The sequence below is a fragment of the Pongo pygmaeus genome, chromosome 9 (assembly GCF_028885625.2).
Source record: "Pongo pygmaeus isolate AG05252 chromosome 9, NHGRI_mPonPyg2-v2.0_pri, whole genome shotgun sequence".
Taxonomy (NCBI): domain Eukaryota; kingdom Metazoa; phylum Chordata; class Mammalia; order Primates; family Hominidae; genus Pongo; species Pongo pygmaeus.
The window spans coordinates 15,074,022-15,092,321 of NC_072382.2; the positions used below are offsets into that span (position 1 = coordinate 15,074,022).

Genomic DNA, 18,300 nt, shown 5'->3' on the forward strand with positions numbered 1-18,300 from the left:
ATGGTTTTGAGTTCTTTCTCTATTTATTTGATACCAATAGAATATTGGTAAATTCATCCTTTCCATGGGTAAAGTTAAGTCACAGGACACTTGTGTGTGCATTTGTATGTATGTGTGAAATCCCACTGTGTTTACAGTCAATGTTTATCCAATATATGTGAAGAAATAACTAAGATAAGAATAATTAACTCTAGAATGTCAAGGAAGTTCATTTGCAGGAACTTTGTTATTTAGAATTTCCATGGAACATATTTGTTTGTGTAGAAGTGTTTTTATGGTTGCTTCCGGGGATAAGACTTGTGTTAGATGCAATACCCTATCTTAATAGAATGTGCATAGCTTGAATAGGAAATGCATGATTCTGCAAAATATCCACTGACCCTTCTCCCTGAGGGTTCGGGATGAGACTGTTGCAGGCTAAAACTAGGTGGGGAAACCTAAACTTTGGACTCTTCTTTTTGACAGAGCATTGTGATCCTCCAAATGATGCTGACTTGTGTCCAAATTGCCATTTCATTCTTACTCTCTGGGCTTACTTATAATGTGAATGGCAATAATGTCAACTAGGTGAGTAGCCCTCAGAAGGTGAAGCATTTGAAGTATTTCAGAGAATCATATGTACTAACTTTAATCTCTGGTTAAATAGAGAATTGGCCAAAACGAATTTTACATAGTAATATGGGATATGGTGGGGTGGGTGAGAGAACAATGGTTATGTGTTATATTCGCCAGCCACTCCATTTCCTCCACTTTCATTCATAGTGAGGGCCACACAGTCAGTTTCATTCATTCAGTCATGCATCCATGTTTTATTCATTAATATCAACTATATTGGAGCATTATTATGTTTATTTTGTTATGAGATAAGGAGACGGTGACATTGTCCATGTCCTCTAGAAGCGGATGACATAATAAATGTGATGAATAAATGAAAAAATTATAGCAGCCAGATAAAGATAAAACACCTCTAGAAACCCAAATGTAATCTTGATATTGGTTTAGTACTTCATAACATTTTTCAGGCAATCACCATTAATCGTATATGCACTGACATGTACATGTGCTCATGGACACATACATTTTTACATACGTATATGTAGTCTCCCACGCAGCCACATGTGTGTTCCTCCATTCACAGATCCTGCATAGCCTTCTTAAATGGTGGCTGTGCTACATCCCCAAATCTACCATGCTGATATTTTTGTTTCCCTATCTCCAGGACAAAAGAGAGAGAAATGTATCTCACTGTGTTCCTAGATGACATTTTCTTTCTTTTATGGAATGGCCCTCTCTCCTGCTCCTTAAAGTTTTGTAGATTCTGGCACAGACTGTCGGCTGCACAAAAGTCTCTTGAGATCACTCAGAAAGTTTACGAGATCATTCATTTTTTGCAGTGGGTCTAGATATGGCTGCAACTGCCCTATTCCTCTAGACCTAGGCTGTTGTGGAAAGATTTGGCTGGGTGGCATGCTTTAACTTTAGCACTACTGACACTATTGACATATTGGAATGACTGTTTCTTAGTTGTGGGGGGGGGGGAGGGATGTTCTGTGTGTTGCAGATGTTTAGCAGCATCCCTGGCCCCTTTTCCGCTAGATGCCAGCAGTTCACACCTCCAGGTGTGACAACTGAAATGCCTTCACACATTGCCAGATAGTCCCTGGGAGGCAAAATTACCATTAGTTGAGAACCACTGGACTAGACAGAGCATTACAAAGATCAATTGACAAGATAAAATAACAAATAATCAGGATTTAGGTGAAATAATTGTGGGTATTATACTGTCATATTTCCAGATTTCTGCACTAAAGTTGCTTGATTAGATCAGATTCTGAAGATCCTTACCAAGACTTATTGACTCCACCTGAAGCTTATGAAGTCTTAGCACTACAAGATATACATCCTGTTAACTGTGCCCTATGACAGCATTATTACACTTTTGTATTATACTGATGCACTTTGGATCCATGGTGGCAGCCAAAGACAGATTCTCTGATAAAATCTTCTACATGTATCCTCCTCCCTAAGTCTTTTTATTATGCAGTTTCACACACACATGCACACATGTAAAATTAACATATATATGTGCTTTATTTTGTGCTTAACCAGCAAATATCAGTATGTGTATCCCATATATCAATGGGTCTCTTTTCATTTGGATTATCTATTACCATTTTTAGACAAATTTTAGTTCTTACTTCTCACAGAAAAATTTGCTGTGACCTTGTTACCCTTTCCTAGAAACTGTACTTCCTTTCTTGAATGACATCTCACTCAAGTTAAAAGTGTTTGTACAAATAGTTTGGATGAGTAGTGACATATTATTTGACATTGAGTCCGATCCAAGTTCCTTACACTGTTTACTGTTGCAGTTCTTCCCCGCTTTTGTCTGGGTAAAGTTGAGAAAATAGAATGAGATACAAAATGTATGTTAACACATTCTAGCTTATAACATCTAAAAATCGAATGTGACATTGTTATTCAAATACCAGTTTAACTAACCTGTGTGATGGTTAATACTGAGTGTCAACTTGATTGGATTGAAAGATGCAAAGTATCGATCCCAGGTGTGTCTGTGAGGATGTTGCCAAAGGAGGTTAACACCTGAGTCAGTGGGCTGGGAAAGGCAGATGCACCCTTAATCTGGGTGGGAACAATCTAATCAGCTGCCAGCGTGGCTAGAATATAAGCAGGCAGAAAAATGTGAAAAGAGAGACTGGCCTAGCCTCCCAGCCTACGTCTTTCTCCCGTGCTGGATGCTTCCTGCCCATGAACGTCTGAATGTCGGACTCCAAGTTCTTCAGTTTCAGAACTTGGACCTGCTCCCTTTTCTCCTTAGCCTGCAGATGGCCTATTATGAGACCTTATGATTGTGTGAGTTAATACTTAATAAACTCCCCTTTACATATATATATATAAAGTTGAGCATTTTTATATACCTGTTGGCCATTTGTATGTCTTTTTTTTGAGAAAAATCTATTCATGCTCTTTGCCTACTTTTTAATATATATATACTATTAGTTCTGTCCCTCTAGAGAACCCTGACTAATACACTCTGCCACCGAAATAGATTGCTTTAATTCTTTTTCACAATGTTGCTTCATTCTTGGTGATTATGCATGACAGTGTTTTTTATTTGTTTTTTTTGTGGTTTTTTTGTTTATTTGTTTGTTTGTTTTTGCTATTAGATAAGGTTTGGTTCCCCAGAGGCAGGTTTTGAGATCAGGATTTGAGTGCATATATTTTTGTTTGAAGAGTGAAGAAAAAATATCAGTGGAGAAGAAGAGAAGCTAGAAGAGATCCAAATGAGAAGGTACATTAACTTGCTGGGGCTGTCATAATAAAGTACCACAGTCTGGGTGGCTTAAACAGTATAGATTTATTTTCTCAGTTTTGTAAATTAGAAGTCTGAGCTTCAGGTATTGTCAGAGCTGCTTTCTTTTGAGATCACTGTCCTAGGCTTGCTGCTGGCCTTCTTCTCCCTGTGCCTTCACCTGTTTTTTCCTCGGTGTTTGTGGCCTAATGTCCTCTTCTTATAAGAGAATCAGTCATATTGGATTAGAGCCTGCCAATATGATCCCATGTAACCTAACTGCCTCTATGGTGACCTTATCTCCAAATACAGTCTCATTCTGAGATACTGGGGGACAGAACTTCAACATACAAATCTTGGGGAACACAACTCAGCCCATAATAAAAAGAAATACAACCAATAAAATATAGATTATCAAGGTGATTACATCTGTGTGCAAAGTGGATCTTAATCTGGAAGGAAAATTTCTGGGAACTGTATTTATATACCAACTCCTACGAGTCACTATTTACTTTATTTAATGTTTTTAATGATACATGGTTTAAACCATCAGGTCTCGTGAGAACTCACTCGCTATCACTAGAACAGCCGAGAGGGAAGCCTGCCATTATAATTCAATCACCTCCTACCAGGCGTCTCCCCCAAAACTTGGGGATTACAATTTGAGATAAGATTTGGGTGGGGACACAGAGCCCAGCCAGAATCCCTGAAAATTATGGAGTAGCTACAGCTGTTATTTTTCTGTTTTCTCCTCAGCTAGTGTTTAAAATCAAGAAAGAAACCCTCCTTGGACTCTGAGTCCTTACAATATTTTCTATTGACCAAACACACAACATCAGAGTGGTCAGACAGGAAAAGTTATTGAAAAGTTCACTTTTCTGTATACTACTTCTGGCAAGGTTCAAAAGCCCAAATCCTGTAAACTTCAGGAGATAGTCCAGCATGCATACGTCCAGTGAATCCAGTTAGCTCCATGGTAAGAATTCACAAATAAAACTTCTGAATATAAAGCCCATTTATATCACTGTATTAGTGGAACAGGAAATACTTAAATGCAGATGGAAAAATGTTATAGAAATAGGTCCTCTCTATTTGTGTAAAGATGTATATTACTTCCAAAGCCATCAAAATTGTTCCAAAACATGCTATAGCGGCACTGCCTGTATTCATTCCCAGGCTGCCTTGAAACTAAAAAGAAGGAGAAAAAGGTTGTTACACATCTGCAGTCTCATGTTCTTTCTGTCTTTGAGAGTCCACAAAATGACATTCAACTTAGCTGATTTGAATTTGGAAATCAACTTGGACAGTGTTCCCACTCTAAAGAAAAAGGAGGAAGCATCTGGTATAGTAGAAGCCTTGATTACATCAGGCTCCAATGCAGGTATCGTGTTGCACATGGAATGTCACAGCACAGAGCTTAGTCTATAATTCTTGCCTAAATGTCACAGAGGAAAAATTTATTAGGCTTACATGAGAACATTTCTAGGGAGCCTGTCTAGAGAACCAGCCAGGTTTGATGTGTCATATCTTTATGGCTCAGGAAATGTCTCTTTTGCTAGAACTCTTAGGCTCAACAAAAAGATACTTACCAGACCCTTGGTCACTCTCCTTCCAGCAGCAATGGACAGTGCTCCAGAGGCAAAGAACTGGCCAAAGAGAGAGAATCCACTCAGGCTTGCATCAGCACTCCCTTTCCTAAAAGAATCTCCTAACTTCTCCCACTCTCATGTCAGTATTATCTACTCAAACAATTGCCCAATTTGGGGATTTGAAAGAAATGCATGAATTTTCAAGAGAATGGGATAAAGTTATTTGTAGATATTTGAAATTGGAAGCAGTGGAATGATGACTAGTACTCACCGAGAAGTATCCTCAGAAATGATAGCTTATCTTACATGTAAGGAGAAATCCAATTTCATAGCCAGGAAAAATAAAATGAGTTATTGTCACCCCCAGGCATAGTGTCATCAGCCCAATCAGGATCTGAGCCACCTAAAGTATAAGAAACAATCTATGAGGAGGCACAGCTTCTCAGGATGAAGGCCTTTCTAAGATCATTGCACGTTAATTTCATCCCCCCCACCCCACCTAGAGGCTCCAAACTTAGGAATTCTTTCAGGGAGATAACAAGCTATGCGTTTCATGTGTCCCCTTGTCCAACATAGGATGTTGTAATTAGTTTGAAAATTATTTACTCATATATTTGCTACATAACTAAACAAATGTTTTTTTCCTCCAGTAACAATTTTATTCAGTCTTTTTCCAGTTTCGGAATTTGTAATGTTTGTTTAGTTCAGAAAGTTTAGTTTTTTACACAGTCAGTGACCTAGAAAATTTGGACATCTTGAGGAAATGCCAGTCCTGTCACAGGAAGTGGTACTTTTTCCCCAAGCCTGTGCTCTGACCTCATGCCCACTCACCCCTAGGATCTGGGGCTGCCCTTTCAGGAAGAGAAGTAGACTTTGCTGCTGGGAGGGCAAGACCCATGTGTCCGACTGGCCTGTTGGTGAGATGTTCTTATTTCCTGGAAGTCTTATGGTCACTTCTGCGGCTGCATCTGCCTTTGATGTCAACGTGTTGCTGCTGGCACCAAGGAGAAAAAAAAACACTTCTCAGTAGATCAATATCAAAACCTAGTGGAAGAAGATTTTGTGCCTCTGGGAAATAAGTTGTATTTCATTTTTGCATCTTTTATTTGGGCAAGCCTGAATTTTTACTTATATCATCATCCTCTATCAGCCCAAGCAGTCAGCTAGGACAAATCTGGGCCAAACTATAATTGCCTTATCCTTGGCAAGGGAACACAGTGTTACTGACCTAATGCAGAGCATCTAAGGCTTGCTGGACTGAAACTTGGATATTTACCTTTCTGCTCAGATTCCAAAAGGAAAGAGAACTGACCATTTGCAGTATGATTTCAGGCAAGATACTTGCATTCCAGACTTCTTGTAGCTCAATTCATGGTGACCCCCCCATAGCCATGGCATTCACATCACCTCCACTTAGACGCCTTCTAAGATCAAACATGGGGCTACCATAAGGCTCGGTCTCTTCCTACCTTTGCATCTCTTCAGAGCACGCCAATGGAAGTTACTGTCCTTTCTGGTGTGTGGACTCTAATTCACAGTCCTCAAAGAGCGCAACTTGTCTGATGTGTAATTTGTGTTGAAACTTCATCTTAGACTCATGGGCCACTAGTTTCCTGTGATTTATCTCACTCCACTTGCCAGATGTATATCTGCAATGTTTTTAAGCTTTGTAATATATCCCTGAGATAATAATCTAACTCCACTTCTCACATGCTAACACTGTATCAATGTAAGGGCATATTCTCAACACTAGCTCCCCTCCATTGCTGTGTCTCCTGAATAGTATGCATGTCTCGCTTGCCAGATTCACTGTTAATAGGACCCATGTTTCTCTGACCTTATGTAATAAAAACTGGACACAAACTATGAGTGCTTCTGAATTAAATTTTAAAAAGTTTTAATTAATATTTATAAAATCCACATGTGGATTTTATAACATAAAGCTTTTAATTATTTAATATATTTTTTTCTACACTGTTCTTTGGTTGTTAGGACAACCCTTCTTCCAATTCATGTGATTTTGTTGGATTTGTTAGCCCAAGGCATGACAAAGTTTTCTCTCATGCCACAGAAGCAACATTTTCCTAATTTTTTATTATTTTGTAATAGGAACTCATTGGTGAATGCTTCTGAAATTTGCAAAAAAAAATTGGTAAAAACACTATGTTGTTGGGAAATGTTAATTTATTGTGTATTTTATTTAATGCAGTGGGAGAAATGCTTTAGTTGGCTAAAAGATTAATATCTCGCAAACAAACAAACAAAATTCAGTTCTGCTGCTATTTCTTTCCCAATTTACTCTCTCACCTTGTTACATACTTTTGCCAATGACTTCTGAAAAATGTTTTCATAAATTTTGTTATAAAATATTTTACAATATTTGTTACAAAACAATAAACCTTGGACCATCCTGACATTCACTGACTTTTGAACAATCCCACTTGGACTATGAAGTTCCTGTAGTAATCAGGTTAATCATGTGATTCCTCCACAAGTATTTATGTATATATGTGCATATGCATATATATGTGTGTGTATATATATGTATATATACATATATAAATATATATTTATATATAAATATATATTTATATATTTTTACATATATAAATATATGTTAAATATATATTTTAAATATATATTTTAAATATATATTTTAAATATATGTTAAATATATATTTTAAATATATGTTAAATATATATTTTAAATATATATTTTAAATATATATTTTAAATATATGTTAAATATATATTTTAACATATATAAATATATATATTTTAACAGGTTAGTGACTTTTTTCCTCTATCATCCACTTCCAAGTTTAATTTTATAAGGCAAAATTCCCATTTTGTTTAAACACAAAAAGTTTCTTTGGGGATTTCATATCAATCTCCTAATATATTTTCTCATCCCAGGGGTAATTAGCTACTCAAAACTGATTTTCACTTGGCTGTATTAACCAATCAGCAAATCTTTAAATATTCCATCTCAAAGAGATTAATGTAATGTGTGTTAGTTACACCATTCATTAGTTAAAGTAACAGCATCATGCTCCCTTTCTTTGCAATAGAAATGTGTTTTTGCCATAGAAAACATTTCCTAATTGTGTGTGGTGATTAGAGCCCACTGTTTAGTAAATTACAGATGTCACTTAATATCTGGATATATATAACTATGTCCCAGATATTATTGGATAGGCTTTTACTGAAACAAACTTCAAAGTGTCATTTTGCAGCACTTCCAACTATCTCCATAGACACAATGTGATGTTGTTCCTCTGTTCAATCCCATCCAGATGCACCATAAGGAAAAATACTTCCTAAATATCCACAGTACACGGGCCATTAAAGAACAATGGTAAAGGCATCACTTTCCACAACATCCTTCTAAGATTTAGTCTCACTGCCAGTTTTGCATAGATTCACACTCCTGAAACTCTTAATCTGACCCTCTTACAGACTTGTCCAATGACTGTCAAAGACATTAGCTTCCATATCCAATATTCAGCAGTTCTTCCTAAACGTGGATACAAGCCCAATGTTGATGATGCTTATGGTTTAATGTAGTAATTATTCAGTTAACTTATACCGCTGTTGTCCTTCCCACCTGATTTACTGCTATGACCACTTTCCTGGAATAATGTTCTCTCTACTGTCCCATTTTGGGTTATCAAGTCCTTTTCACTATAAGGTGCATTTGGTGACAGATTTGTTTAAACTGTAACCCAGCACAGTCATCCCACGAAGGATCCTAATTTTCCCTCAAAGATGGAGATAGTTCTCTCTCAGTTCCTTGCAACATGTGCCTTTCCACAGGACAACTCACAACATGAAAGTTTGCTTCATCAGAGCAATGAATTGAGAATAATCAGAAAGAAAGAGTCTGAGCAGGACAGAAGTCATAGTCTTTTGAAAGCTAATATCTGATGTAATAACATTTTGAGTACTCTATTCATCATAGCCAAGGCAATAAACTAAGCCCACTCTGAAAGAGAAGAGATTACACAAGGGCCAACTTCTACAATGTAGAAGTAATATTGTGTCAGTGCTGAGCTGAGACCTCAAGCCACCTTGAGTATTTTTGTTCTCTTTAGAATTCTGGCACACCCTGTGAACAAATATGGGATAGCCTGCTCAATAATGAGAGTGCTATTCACTTCTGAGCTTCTAGCTGGAAACAAGCCAACTACCACGGCCTATATGTTGGATAGGCCATGGCATAGCAGCCAGATTCCAGCAGACCTGCCCTATGACTGAAAGTACATGAGCGAGTCCAGACCAGATGCTCTGGAATTGGTCATAATCAGCACAAGTTCACAGTTGACCTAATACCCAAGAGTCATAATAAGTGGATGTAGTTTATATTACTAGGATTTGAAGTGGCTTTACACTGAAACTGATCATTTGTACACGCTCTTTGCTTCACAGTTCACCCCATCAAAACCCAAAGTAACTTCTAATCATAGATTTTCATGTCTTTACTGAAGGCTTAGGCTTATAAAAGGAAATAGAAATAGAAATTCACACCCTTTGTTTTCACACAAAAGGTATCACATTTTAAGCTTTTATTTGCTTGTGTATTTATTTATATTTTACATAAAATATACTTTGGATTTTTTAAACAGCTTATACTTAGTCCATTTTACGCTTGCCTAACAGTCCATTTTATGAACTTTGGAAATACTCTCAGCTTGACACCAGGAAACTATACCTACTATTCTTTTTGTTTTTTTTTTTTTAACTTTTATACACACTATTCCTTCTTTTCATTTAAGTTTCTTTTGCTAGTTCTTCCTAATTAGCCTTATGTCTACATATTGGATTGACCCCCTCAAGACTCCTTCCTGGACTTATTGTCTTTTCTATTAATAATTTTTTAGCCTGCATTTACTTTTTTATGATCTTCCCTAGTTTCCTGAGTTATTTTATGTTTAGGAGTCACAAGGCTATGTCTCTAGAACATAATTCTTCCCTGAACTCTAGAATTGCATGGTCTATTATCAATTATCAGTTAAGAGTTCTCTTTTGATATTTAATAAGAAACTTCAGCATATCATGTCCAAATGGATCTCCTGATAGCACCTCCCAGACACATATGCTATATTTTCTAGTGTTCCCTGTCTCAGTCAATTTCAACTAGATTTTTCCACTTGCTCAAACCAAGGAAAATGAAGAACAAGCCCCACTTTCCCCAAACACTCATACAAGTATTTGTATAACTATGAGATTGGTTTCCTATAGCAAAACCTAAGGCTTAATTTTTATATTCAGAGCTGTTATTGTGACTATATAGTACATAAACATTCGGTTGGTTTTGTTGTGGGCTTAGATCATTTGCACTCATCAAACAGAATATAATATTTAATATGTAAATTGATATTTTTCTTCCCAAACTTCATCCCTAGCAATAAGCATGCTGGATTTCCAAGGTGAGAGATTTTTCTCAGGCCCATGTCAAGTCTGAGCACCATGCCATTATCCTTGCAAGTATCACCTGGCCCATATTTATGGCAAGCATGTGTATTGATAAAGACTTTAATCCAAACTTTGTCAGGCTCCTCTGAGTCATTTCTGACTAGTTCTAACCTTGGGCTTTCCTCTCTATCTTTGTATAATCCAGTTTGATCAAGAATTTTGTTAAGGTCATTTAGTGAAAATCCCCCATGCTGGGCTTCTGAGCACCCTTGAAAACTTACCACCCTGGCCTGCTTTCAGCAATAATCCTATTGAGTCATTTCAGCAAAGAAAGGCTTATTCTTGATGTTTTTTCTTAGTAATTTTCCATCCATTGACCTCCCCCCCACCACTATCACGCTCTTTGGTTATAAATCCTCACTTCTCTTTGTTAGAGTCAGAGTTGAGGACAATTCTCTCTCTCCAACAGCAATACCCTATTGCAATTATCACTATACCAACCATCACCAAGTCTCTTCTTGAATAAAGTCTGCCCTATCATCTTCAACAAGTCCTTGAATATTTTTTCTTTAATTCTATTGTAAATATATTTTTTAACTTTTTAATATATATATATATATGATGTTTTGACACCTTTAGAAACATGTCTGGATGGGAAAGACTTCCCCTTCAGTGGCTAACTGATGGTCAAAGATAACAAAGGGCATGGCCTGGAACATGTCTTTAATATGCAAATTAATCAATCCAGAGCCATACCTCCTCTATTCATCCATCCAATACACAGCAGGAGATAACATATCCCTGCCGTAATCAAACCATAGTCAGATATCGGTCACTAGAGACAGCCTCTATAGTCCAAAGGTCACTGAAATTATTTGAACTAGCCAACCCTTCAGTGTTCACCTTGCCATGACTTGCCTTTCTCCCAACAATAAACTCCAATAATGACAGTGGCCTAAACCTTTCCCTAGCTCCTGTCTTATGTCTCTTGACCACACTGGAGTCTTTCTCATATGGTCTTACATGACATGACATGCTTCCTGTCTCTGGGACTTGTGAGAACAATAAACTGTTTTTGTTTTTTTTTTCCTGACTCTTCTGTTTCCTCTTGTGGCTAAACCTGACTGATCACATCATAAAATAATTACAAAACAATATAGAAAATCTACCATCACACCAAAGAACTTTCCTGGCCGGACTCTTATTTCAAGCAAGTGGTTCTCATGGGAACCTTCCAAGTAATGAGGATAATATTTGTGATGTGTGGAGGAACAAATCTTGGTGGTGTATGTTTGGTCGAAAGAACTACTAAATGACTGAAACTCATGCGGGGTCTTCTACTAAGTGCTAATGTACTGGCTGAGCTGTCCCTGCAGGCTTAAGATTCCCATGCTCCAATAGCCTTTTCCTGAGTATTCAGGGACTTCTTTTTCTTTCTGACATCATTATTAGATGTCCCCAAAAATAGTTGATTATGAATTTGGTTTCCTCTTATAGGCTCTGCAGTTCATGTTAATGAACAGAGACAATCAAAACAGGTTTGGATTTACTGTTTGAAACTCTTGGGTATATACTCACTCAGATTATTGGATTCTAACTTCAGAATGGTCTAAAGAGTAGCCCATGATTGGAGAATATTAGAATCAATTAGCTTATTCCTTGATAACAGTATTCTGAGGAATTTTTTGGAGTTGAATTGAATCTACAGAAAAGTGTAGGTCTAACTGAGAGCACTATAATATTTTATCTTAATTTAATGGCATAGAAAAAGAATGTGTAATTATTTAGAATTTCAAATAGATTTCCTTAACACTAAAAATTCATGTATTTTACATTGATGGATTTTATCTTAATTACTTTATACATTTGCTTTATTGACAATAGATTATTTAACTTATATATTGCAACTTTATTGTTGAGTATGGATATGCAATTGATCTTGACAAATTCATCTTATATTCAACACCTTACAAATATTCAGATTATTTCAAATGTTATTTTCTGTAAATATTCTGGATTTTATTCAAAGAAAAATCTATTACTTTTATGAATGCTAGTTTTGTTTCTTCTTTCACATGCCATGTTTATTTGTTTTTAGATTTATTTTCTTACTGGAGATGTGAAATAGGAGATACAGAATAATACTTTATAAAACTAGTGAGTGAGAATGCATACCATTACTGTGTTCTTGATTATTATTATTATTATTTTGAGATGGAGTCTCGCTCTGTCACCCAGGCTGGAGTGTAGTGGCGTGATCTCAGCTCACTGCAAGCTCTGCCTCCCGGGTTCACGCCATTCTCCTTCCTCAGCCTCCCAAGTAGCTGGGACTACAGGCGTCCACCACCGCGCCCAGCTAATTTTTTGTATTTTTAGTAGAGACGGGGTTTCACCGTGTTAGCCAGGATGGTCTCGATCTCCTGACCTCGTGATCCGCCCGTCTCGGCCTCCCAAAGTGCTGGGATTACAGGCGTGAGCCACCGTGCCTGGGCTGCTCTTGATTATTTAAAAAATTTAATATCTCAATACCAATTATACTATTTACTGTACATTTAAAATACATTTTCTTCTTGCTTTCAGAAGTTTAATTTTATTATTTTTGGTAGGGTTTATTTCTGGGATGTGAACTTGGTTCAACATATGCAAATCAATAAATATGATTCACCACATAAACAGAATTAAAAGCAAAAGCCATATGACATCTCAATAGATGCAGAAAAGGCTTTTGATAAAATTCAACATCCTTCATGTTAAAATCCCTCAACAAATTAGGCATCAAAGAAACATAACTCAAAATAATAAGAGCCATCTATGACAAACCCACAGCCAACAGCCAACATCATACTGAACAGGCAAAAGCAGGCAGCATTCCCCCTGAGAACTGGAAAAAGGCACGGATGATCATTCTCACCACTCCTATTCAGCATAGTACTGGAAGTTCTAGCCAGAGCAGTCAGGCAAGAGAAAGAAATAAAAGGCATCCAAATAGAAAGAGAGGAAGGAAGTCAAATTGTCTCTCTTCACAGACAACGTGATTCTATACTTACAAAATCCTAAAGACTCCAGCAAAAGGCTCCTAGAAATCATTAACAACTTCAGTAAAGTTTCAAGATACAAAATCAATGTAGAACCATTACTAGCATTTTTATATACCAATAATGTTCAAGCTGAAAGCCAAATTAAGAATACAATCTCATTGACAATGCTACAAAAAGCATAAAATACCAAGAATAGAGCTAACAAAGTAGGTGAAAGATCTTTACGATAAGAACTACAAAACACTGCTGAAACAAATCAGAGACGACATGAACAAATGAAAAAACAGTTCATGCTCATGGATGGAAATAATCAATATTGTTAAAATGGCCATACAGCTCCATGAATTTCTTTAAAAAATTGTATATATTGATTTTTATCAAAAGCTTTGTCTTCACACCTCTGTTGAGATTAACAAAGTCTTTTTTTTCTTATTTGATGTGTTTCTGCAGTAAGTGATTTTCAAAGATTTTCTAATGTTAAATTATATATGAATAACTGGAATGAGCTCAATTTGGCCATGACATATCTCCAAGTTTTAAAAATACATCTTCCTATTCTATTTGCCACTTTTATTTTTCAGCTTCTTACATCTATATATATAAGGGAGAGTGATTTATAATTTCTCATTATCACACTGCTTATATTAGTTTTCTATTGTGCCTGTAACAAATTACCACAAGCTTTGTGACTTAAAACAATACAATTTTATCTTACAGTTCTGTGGGTCAGGATACAACACTGGTCTCATTGGGCTAAAAATCAAGTTATCTACAGAACTACATTCCTCTCTGGAGCTTCTAGGGAAAAAAATCCATGACCTTGCCTTTTCTAGCTCCTTGAGGCTGTCTCATTCATTGACTCATGGGCTTTTTCAAGGCTGGCAGTGGCAGATCATGTCCTTCTCATGTTGCACCTCTGACCATTCTTCTATCCTCAACTCTCTCTTAGACTTACCTAGGAAAGCTTCTCCACTTATAAGGACTCTTATTATTACATTAGAATCACCATAATTCTCCAGGATAAACTCTGTGTTAAGATCAACTGCTTAGCAAACTTCATTCCATCTGCAACTTTTAAAATCATTTGCCAGATATCATAGGATATTCTCAGATTGCAGGGAGTAGGATGTGGATAACTTTGGGTACTATTATTCTTGGTAACATACTGCCTTTTTTGATGTTGCTATTGCAGAAAATAGAAGAAAAATAACAATTGTGTCCTGGCTGACACTGGCTGGGAGCTCATTGTCAGTAGACGTGTGCTGGACCACCAGGCAGTGAGGTAGAACCTAGGAGAGAGTAGAGAAATAGAGAGCTGAGGCAATGAGTCATAACCAACGTGGGCTTCTTTTTGTCCCATGAAAGATTTGGTGTGACATGAGCTGATGAAAAAGAACTTAATTCAAGTAATAAATTTATTTCTATTTTCACAAATTTGGAAGTTTTAAAATGGTACCCTGTTTCCTGGTTCCTTGAGAACTTGTGGGGTTGAATGGTGGGAAATCAAATGCATAATCAGCATCAGCATTACATTAAAGAGTACACGTGCAGGTTTGTTACATGGGTACATTACATGATGCTGAGGCTTGAGGTCCCAAAAATCCCATCACCCAGGCAGTAAACATAGTACCAAACAGGGGCTCTTCAACCTATGCCCCCTCCCTCCCTTCCCCATCGAGTGAGTGGTCCTCAATGTCTATTGTTCCCATCTTTACATTCATATGTATTCAATGTTTAGCTCCCACTTGCTAGTGAAAACAATGCAGTATTTGGTTTTCTGTTCTTCCGTTCATTTGCTTAGGATAATGACCTCCAGTTCCATCCATGTTGCTGCCAAGGACAAGATTTCATTGTTTTTTATGATCGCATAGTATTCCACGTTTTATATGTACCACAATTCCTTTATCCAATCCACCATGGACAGGCCCCTAGGGTTGATTCCATGTCTTTGCTATCATGAGTAGCACTGCAATGAATATATGTGTGCATGTGTCTTTTTGATAGAATGAATTATTTTCCTCTGGGTATATACCCAGTAACGGGATTGCTGAGTCAAATGGTAGTTGTGTTTTTAGGTCTTTTAGGAATCACCACATGGCTTTCTACAGTGGCTGAACCAGTTTCCATTCCCACCAACAGTGTATAAGTGTTCCCTTTTCTCCACAGCCTTGTCGGCAACTGTTGTTCTGTGACTTTTTAGTGATAGCGATTCTGATTGGTGTAAGATGGTATCTTATTGTGGTTTTGATTTACATTTCTCTGATGATTCATGATGTTGAACATTTTTTCATATTTGTTGGTTGCTTGTGTGTCTTCTTTTGAGAGGTGTCTGTGCGTGTCCTTTTCCCATTTTTAATTGGATTTTTTTTTTTTTTTTTTGGTTTTTGCTTGTTGATTTAAGATCCTTGTAGAAGCTGGATATTAGACCTTTGGCAGATGTATAGTTTGTGAGTACTTTTTCTCATTCTTAGGCTGTTTGTTTACTGGTAATTTCTTTTTTTTTTTTTTTTTTTTTGAGACGGAGTCTTGCTCTGTCACCCAGGCTGGAGTGCAGTGGCGCGATTTCCGCTCACTGTGAGCTCTGCCTCCTGGGTTTGCCCCATTCTCCTGCCTCAGCCTCCTGAGTAGCTGGGACCACAGGTGCCCGCCACCACGCCCGGCTAACTTTTTTTTTGTATTTTTAGTAGAGACGGGGTTTTTTTTTCTGGAAATACACACAAAAATCTAGAAATATAACACATTATAGAAGTACCACAGGACCACATATCTGAGGGGAAATTAGGACCCTCTGTGGGGTTACTGTGCTGAGTTACATCCTAACAAATCTATCCCCAAAGACAGCTTATAAGAGTGAACAGGACTTGCTAACCTAAATAGGTGTAGAGCTAGCACTACTCCAGGGAAGTGGAAATAGCAGCAAGTCAGCCAGGAAAAACAATAGAGGTGTAAACGAAGGGAATAATTAGTACACTAGAGCATAACCATCATCAACACTTGGCTTGTATCCTCATTTGGGAAGAACTGCTGAATGCTGGATATGAAAGCTAATGTCTTTGAGAGTCAGTGGACAAGTCTGTAACAGGGGCATGCATCTATGCAAAAGTGACAGTGAGACTAACTCACGGAAGGGTATTGTGGAAAGTGGTGTCTTTACCATTGTTCTTTAATGGTCCATGTGCCATGGATAACTACTTTTCCTTGTGTTGCATCTGGCTGGGACTGGACAGAGAAACAACATCATATTGTATCCATGGAGATAGTTGAAAGTGCTGCAAAATGACATCCTGCAGTTGTCTTGTTTTGTTTTTTGTAAAAGCCTATCCAGTGATATCTAGGAGATATAGACATGTATCTATACACACACACACACGTAAAGATCCATATATATGTACATATACATATGCACGCACACACACACACACACACACATATATATATATCCAGGTATAAAGTGACATCTGTAATTTACCAATGAGTGGCCTCCAGTCACCACACTTAATTGGGAACATGTTTTCCATGGCAAAAACACGTTTCTGTTGCAAAGAAAGAGAAAATTATGCTATAATTTAACCAATTACACACACAATAGTGTAATGAACATTATGTTAATATCTTTGACTCTGAAATGGGATATCCAAGGGTTTTCTGGTTGATCAATAGAACCAAATGAAAACCAGTTTCTCCCCTGGAATGAGAAAATATATGAGGAGGCTGATATAAAGGCCCAAAAGACATTTTTGTCCACAAACAAAATGAGAATTTTGCCTTACAAAATTAAACGTGGAAGTAAATGTTTCTATTATCATCTGTCTTGAACATCCAAATAAGTGCTTACAATGGAGAAAAAAATCAGTAGGTTAAAAGACACATATATATGTATATAGATATTATGTGCATATATATGTAAACATACATATGTGTATAGATATTCATATACGTAAATTCTTGTGGAGGAATCATAGAATTAACATGATTGGTAGAGGGAATTTAGAGTCCAATTTGAATTGTTTAAATGTTAGTGGATGTCAGGATGTTATTAGGCTTATTGTTTTGTTTCAAATATTACAAAATATTTTATAAGAAAAATTCTGAAAAGATTTTAAGAAGTCCTTGGCAAAAAAAAAAAAAAAAAAAAAGAAAGAAAGAAAAAGAAAAAGAAAAAGAAAAAAATACCAAGATGAGAGAGTGGATTGGGAAAGTGTTAGTAGCAAACTGATTTTTGTTTGTTTGTTTACATTATGTCAATCTTTTGGTTCTATGAAACATTTCTCCTACTGCCTTAAATATGATACACAATAAATTAACATTTGCCAACAACATGATATTTTTCTTGAATTTTTGGAAACTTCTGAAGCATTCACTAAGGAGTTAACATTTTACAAGGATGAAAAAATAGAACAGTCCAGTTACTGTGGCATAAGAAAAGACTTTGTCCTACCTGGGGTTACAAGTCTAATGAAATCACATGAACTGGGTGGAGAGTTTTTCAAAAAAACAGAAGTAATAGTAGGGAAAGTATATTAAATAATTACAACTGTTATGTGATAAGACACACAATAAGGATTTTATAAAATACAGTATTATTAAATACAATCATGTTTTTAAGAAGATCCCTAATTCAGAAGCACTCATAATTTATATTTAGTTTTTATTACATGAAGCCAAAGAAACATGAGTCCTATTAACAGTGACTCTGGCAAGCGAGACATGCATACTATTCAGGAGACACAGCAATGGAGGGGAGCTAGCACTGACAATACGCTCTTACTTTGATACTGTGTTAGCATGTGAGAAGTGAAGTTAGATTATTATATCAGGGGTATATTACAAAACTTAAAAACATTGCAGATACCTATCTGGCAAGGAGAGTGAGGTAAATCACAGGAAACTAGTGGCCCATGGGTCTAAGAAAAAGTTTCATCACAAATTACACATCAGACAGGTA

The 18,300-nt window shown here is 36.7% G+C and overlaps 1 protein-coding gene across 2 annotated transcripts in view; it reads left to right on the forward strand.

The window, feature by feature from the left end:
• LOC129008299 (membrane-spanning 4-domains subfamily A member 6A-like) overlaps nucleotides 1-18,300 on the forward strand; it is a 67,654-nt gene that overhangs the window by 33,958 nt on the left and 15,396 nt on the right. For both annotated transcript variants that reach the window (XM_063670883.1, XM_063670884.1), the window contains exons 12-15: nucleotides 466-567; nucleotides 3,256-3,313; nucleotides 4,070-4,289; nucleotides 4,564-4,694. In XM_063670883.1, the coding sequence (XP_063526953.1) occupies nucleotides 466-567 (102 nt within the window). In that variant the 3' untranslated portion in view covers nucleotides 3,256-3,313; nucleotides 4,070-4,289; nucleotides 4,564-4,694. The remainder of the gene's footprint in view (nucleotides 1-465; nucleotides 568-3,255; nucleotides 3,314-4,069; nucleotides 4,290-4,563; nucleotides 4,695-18,300) is intronic.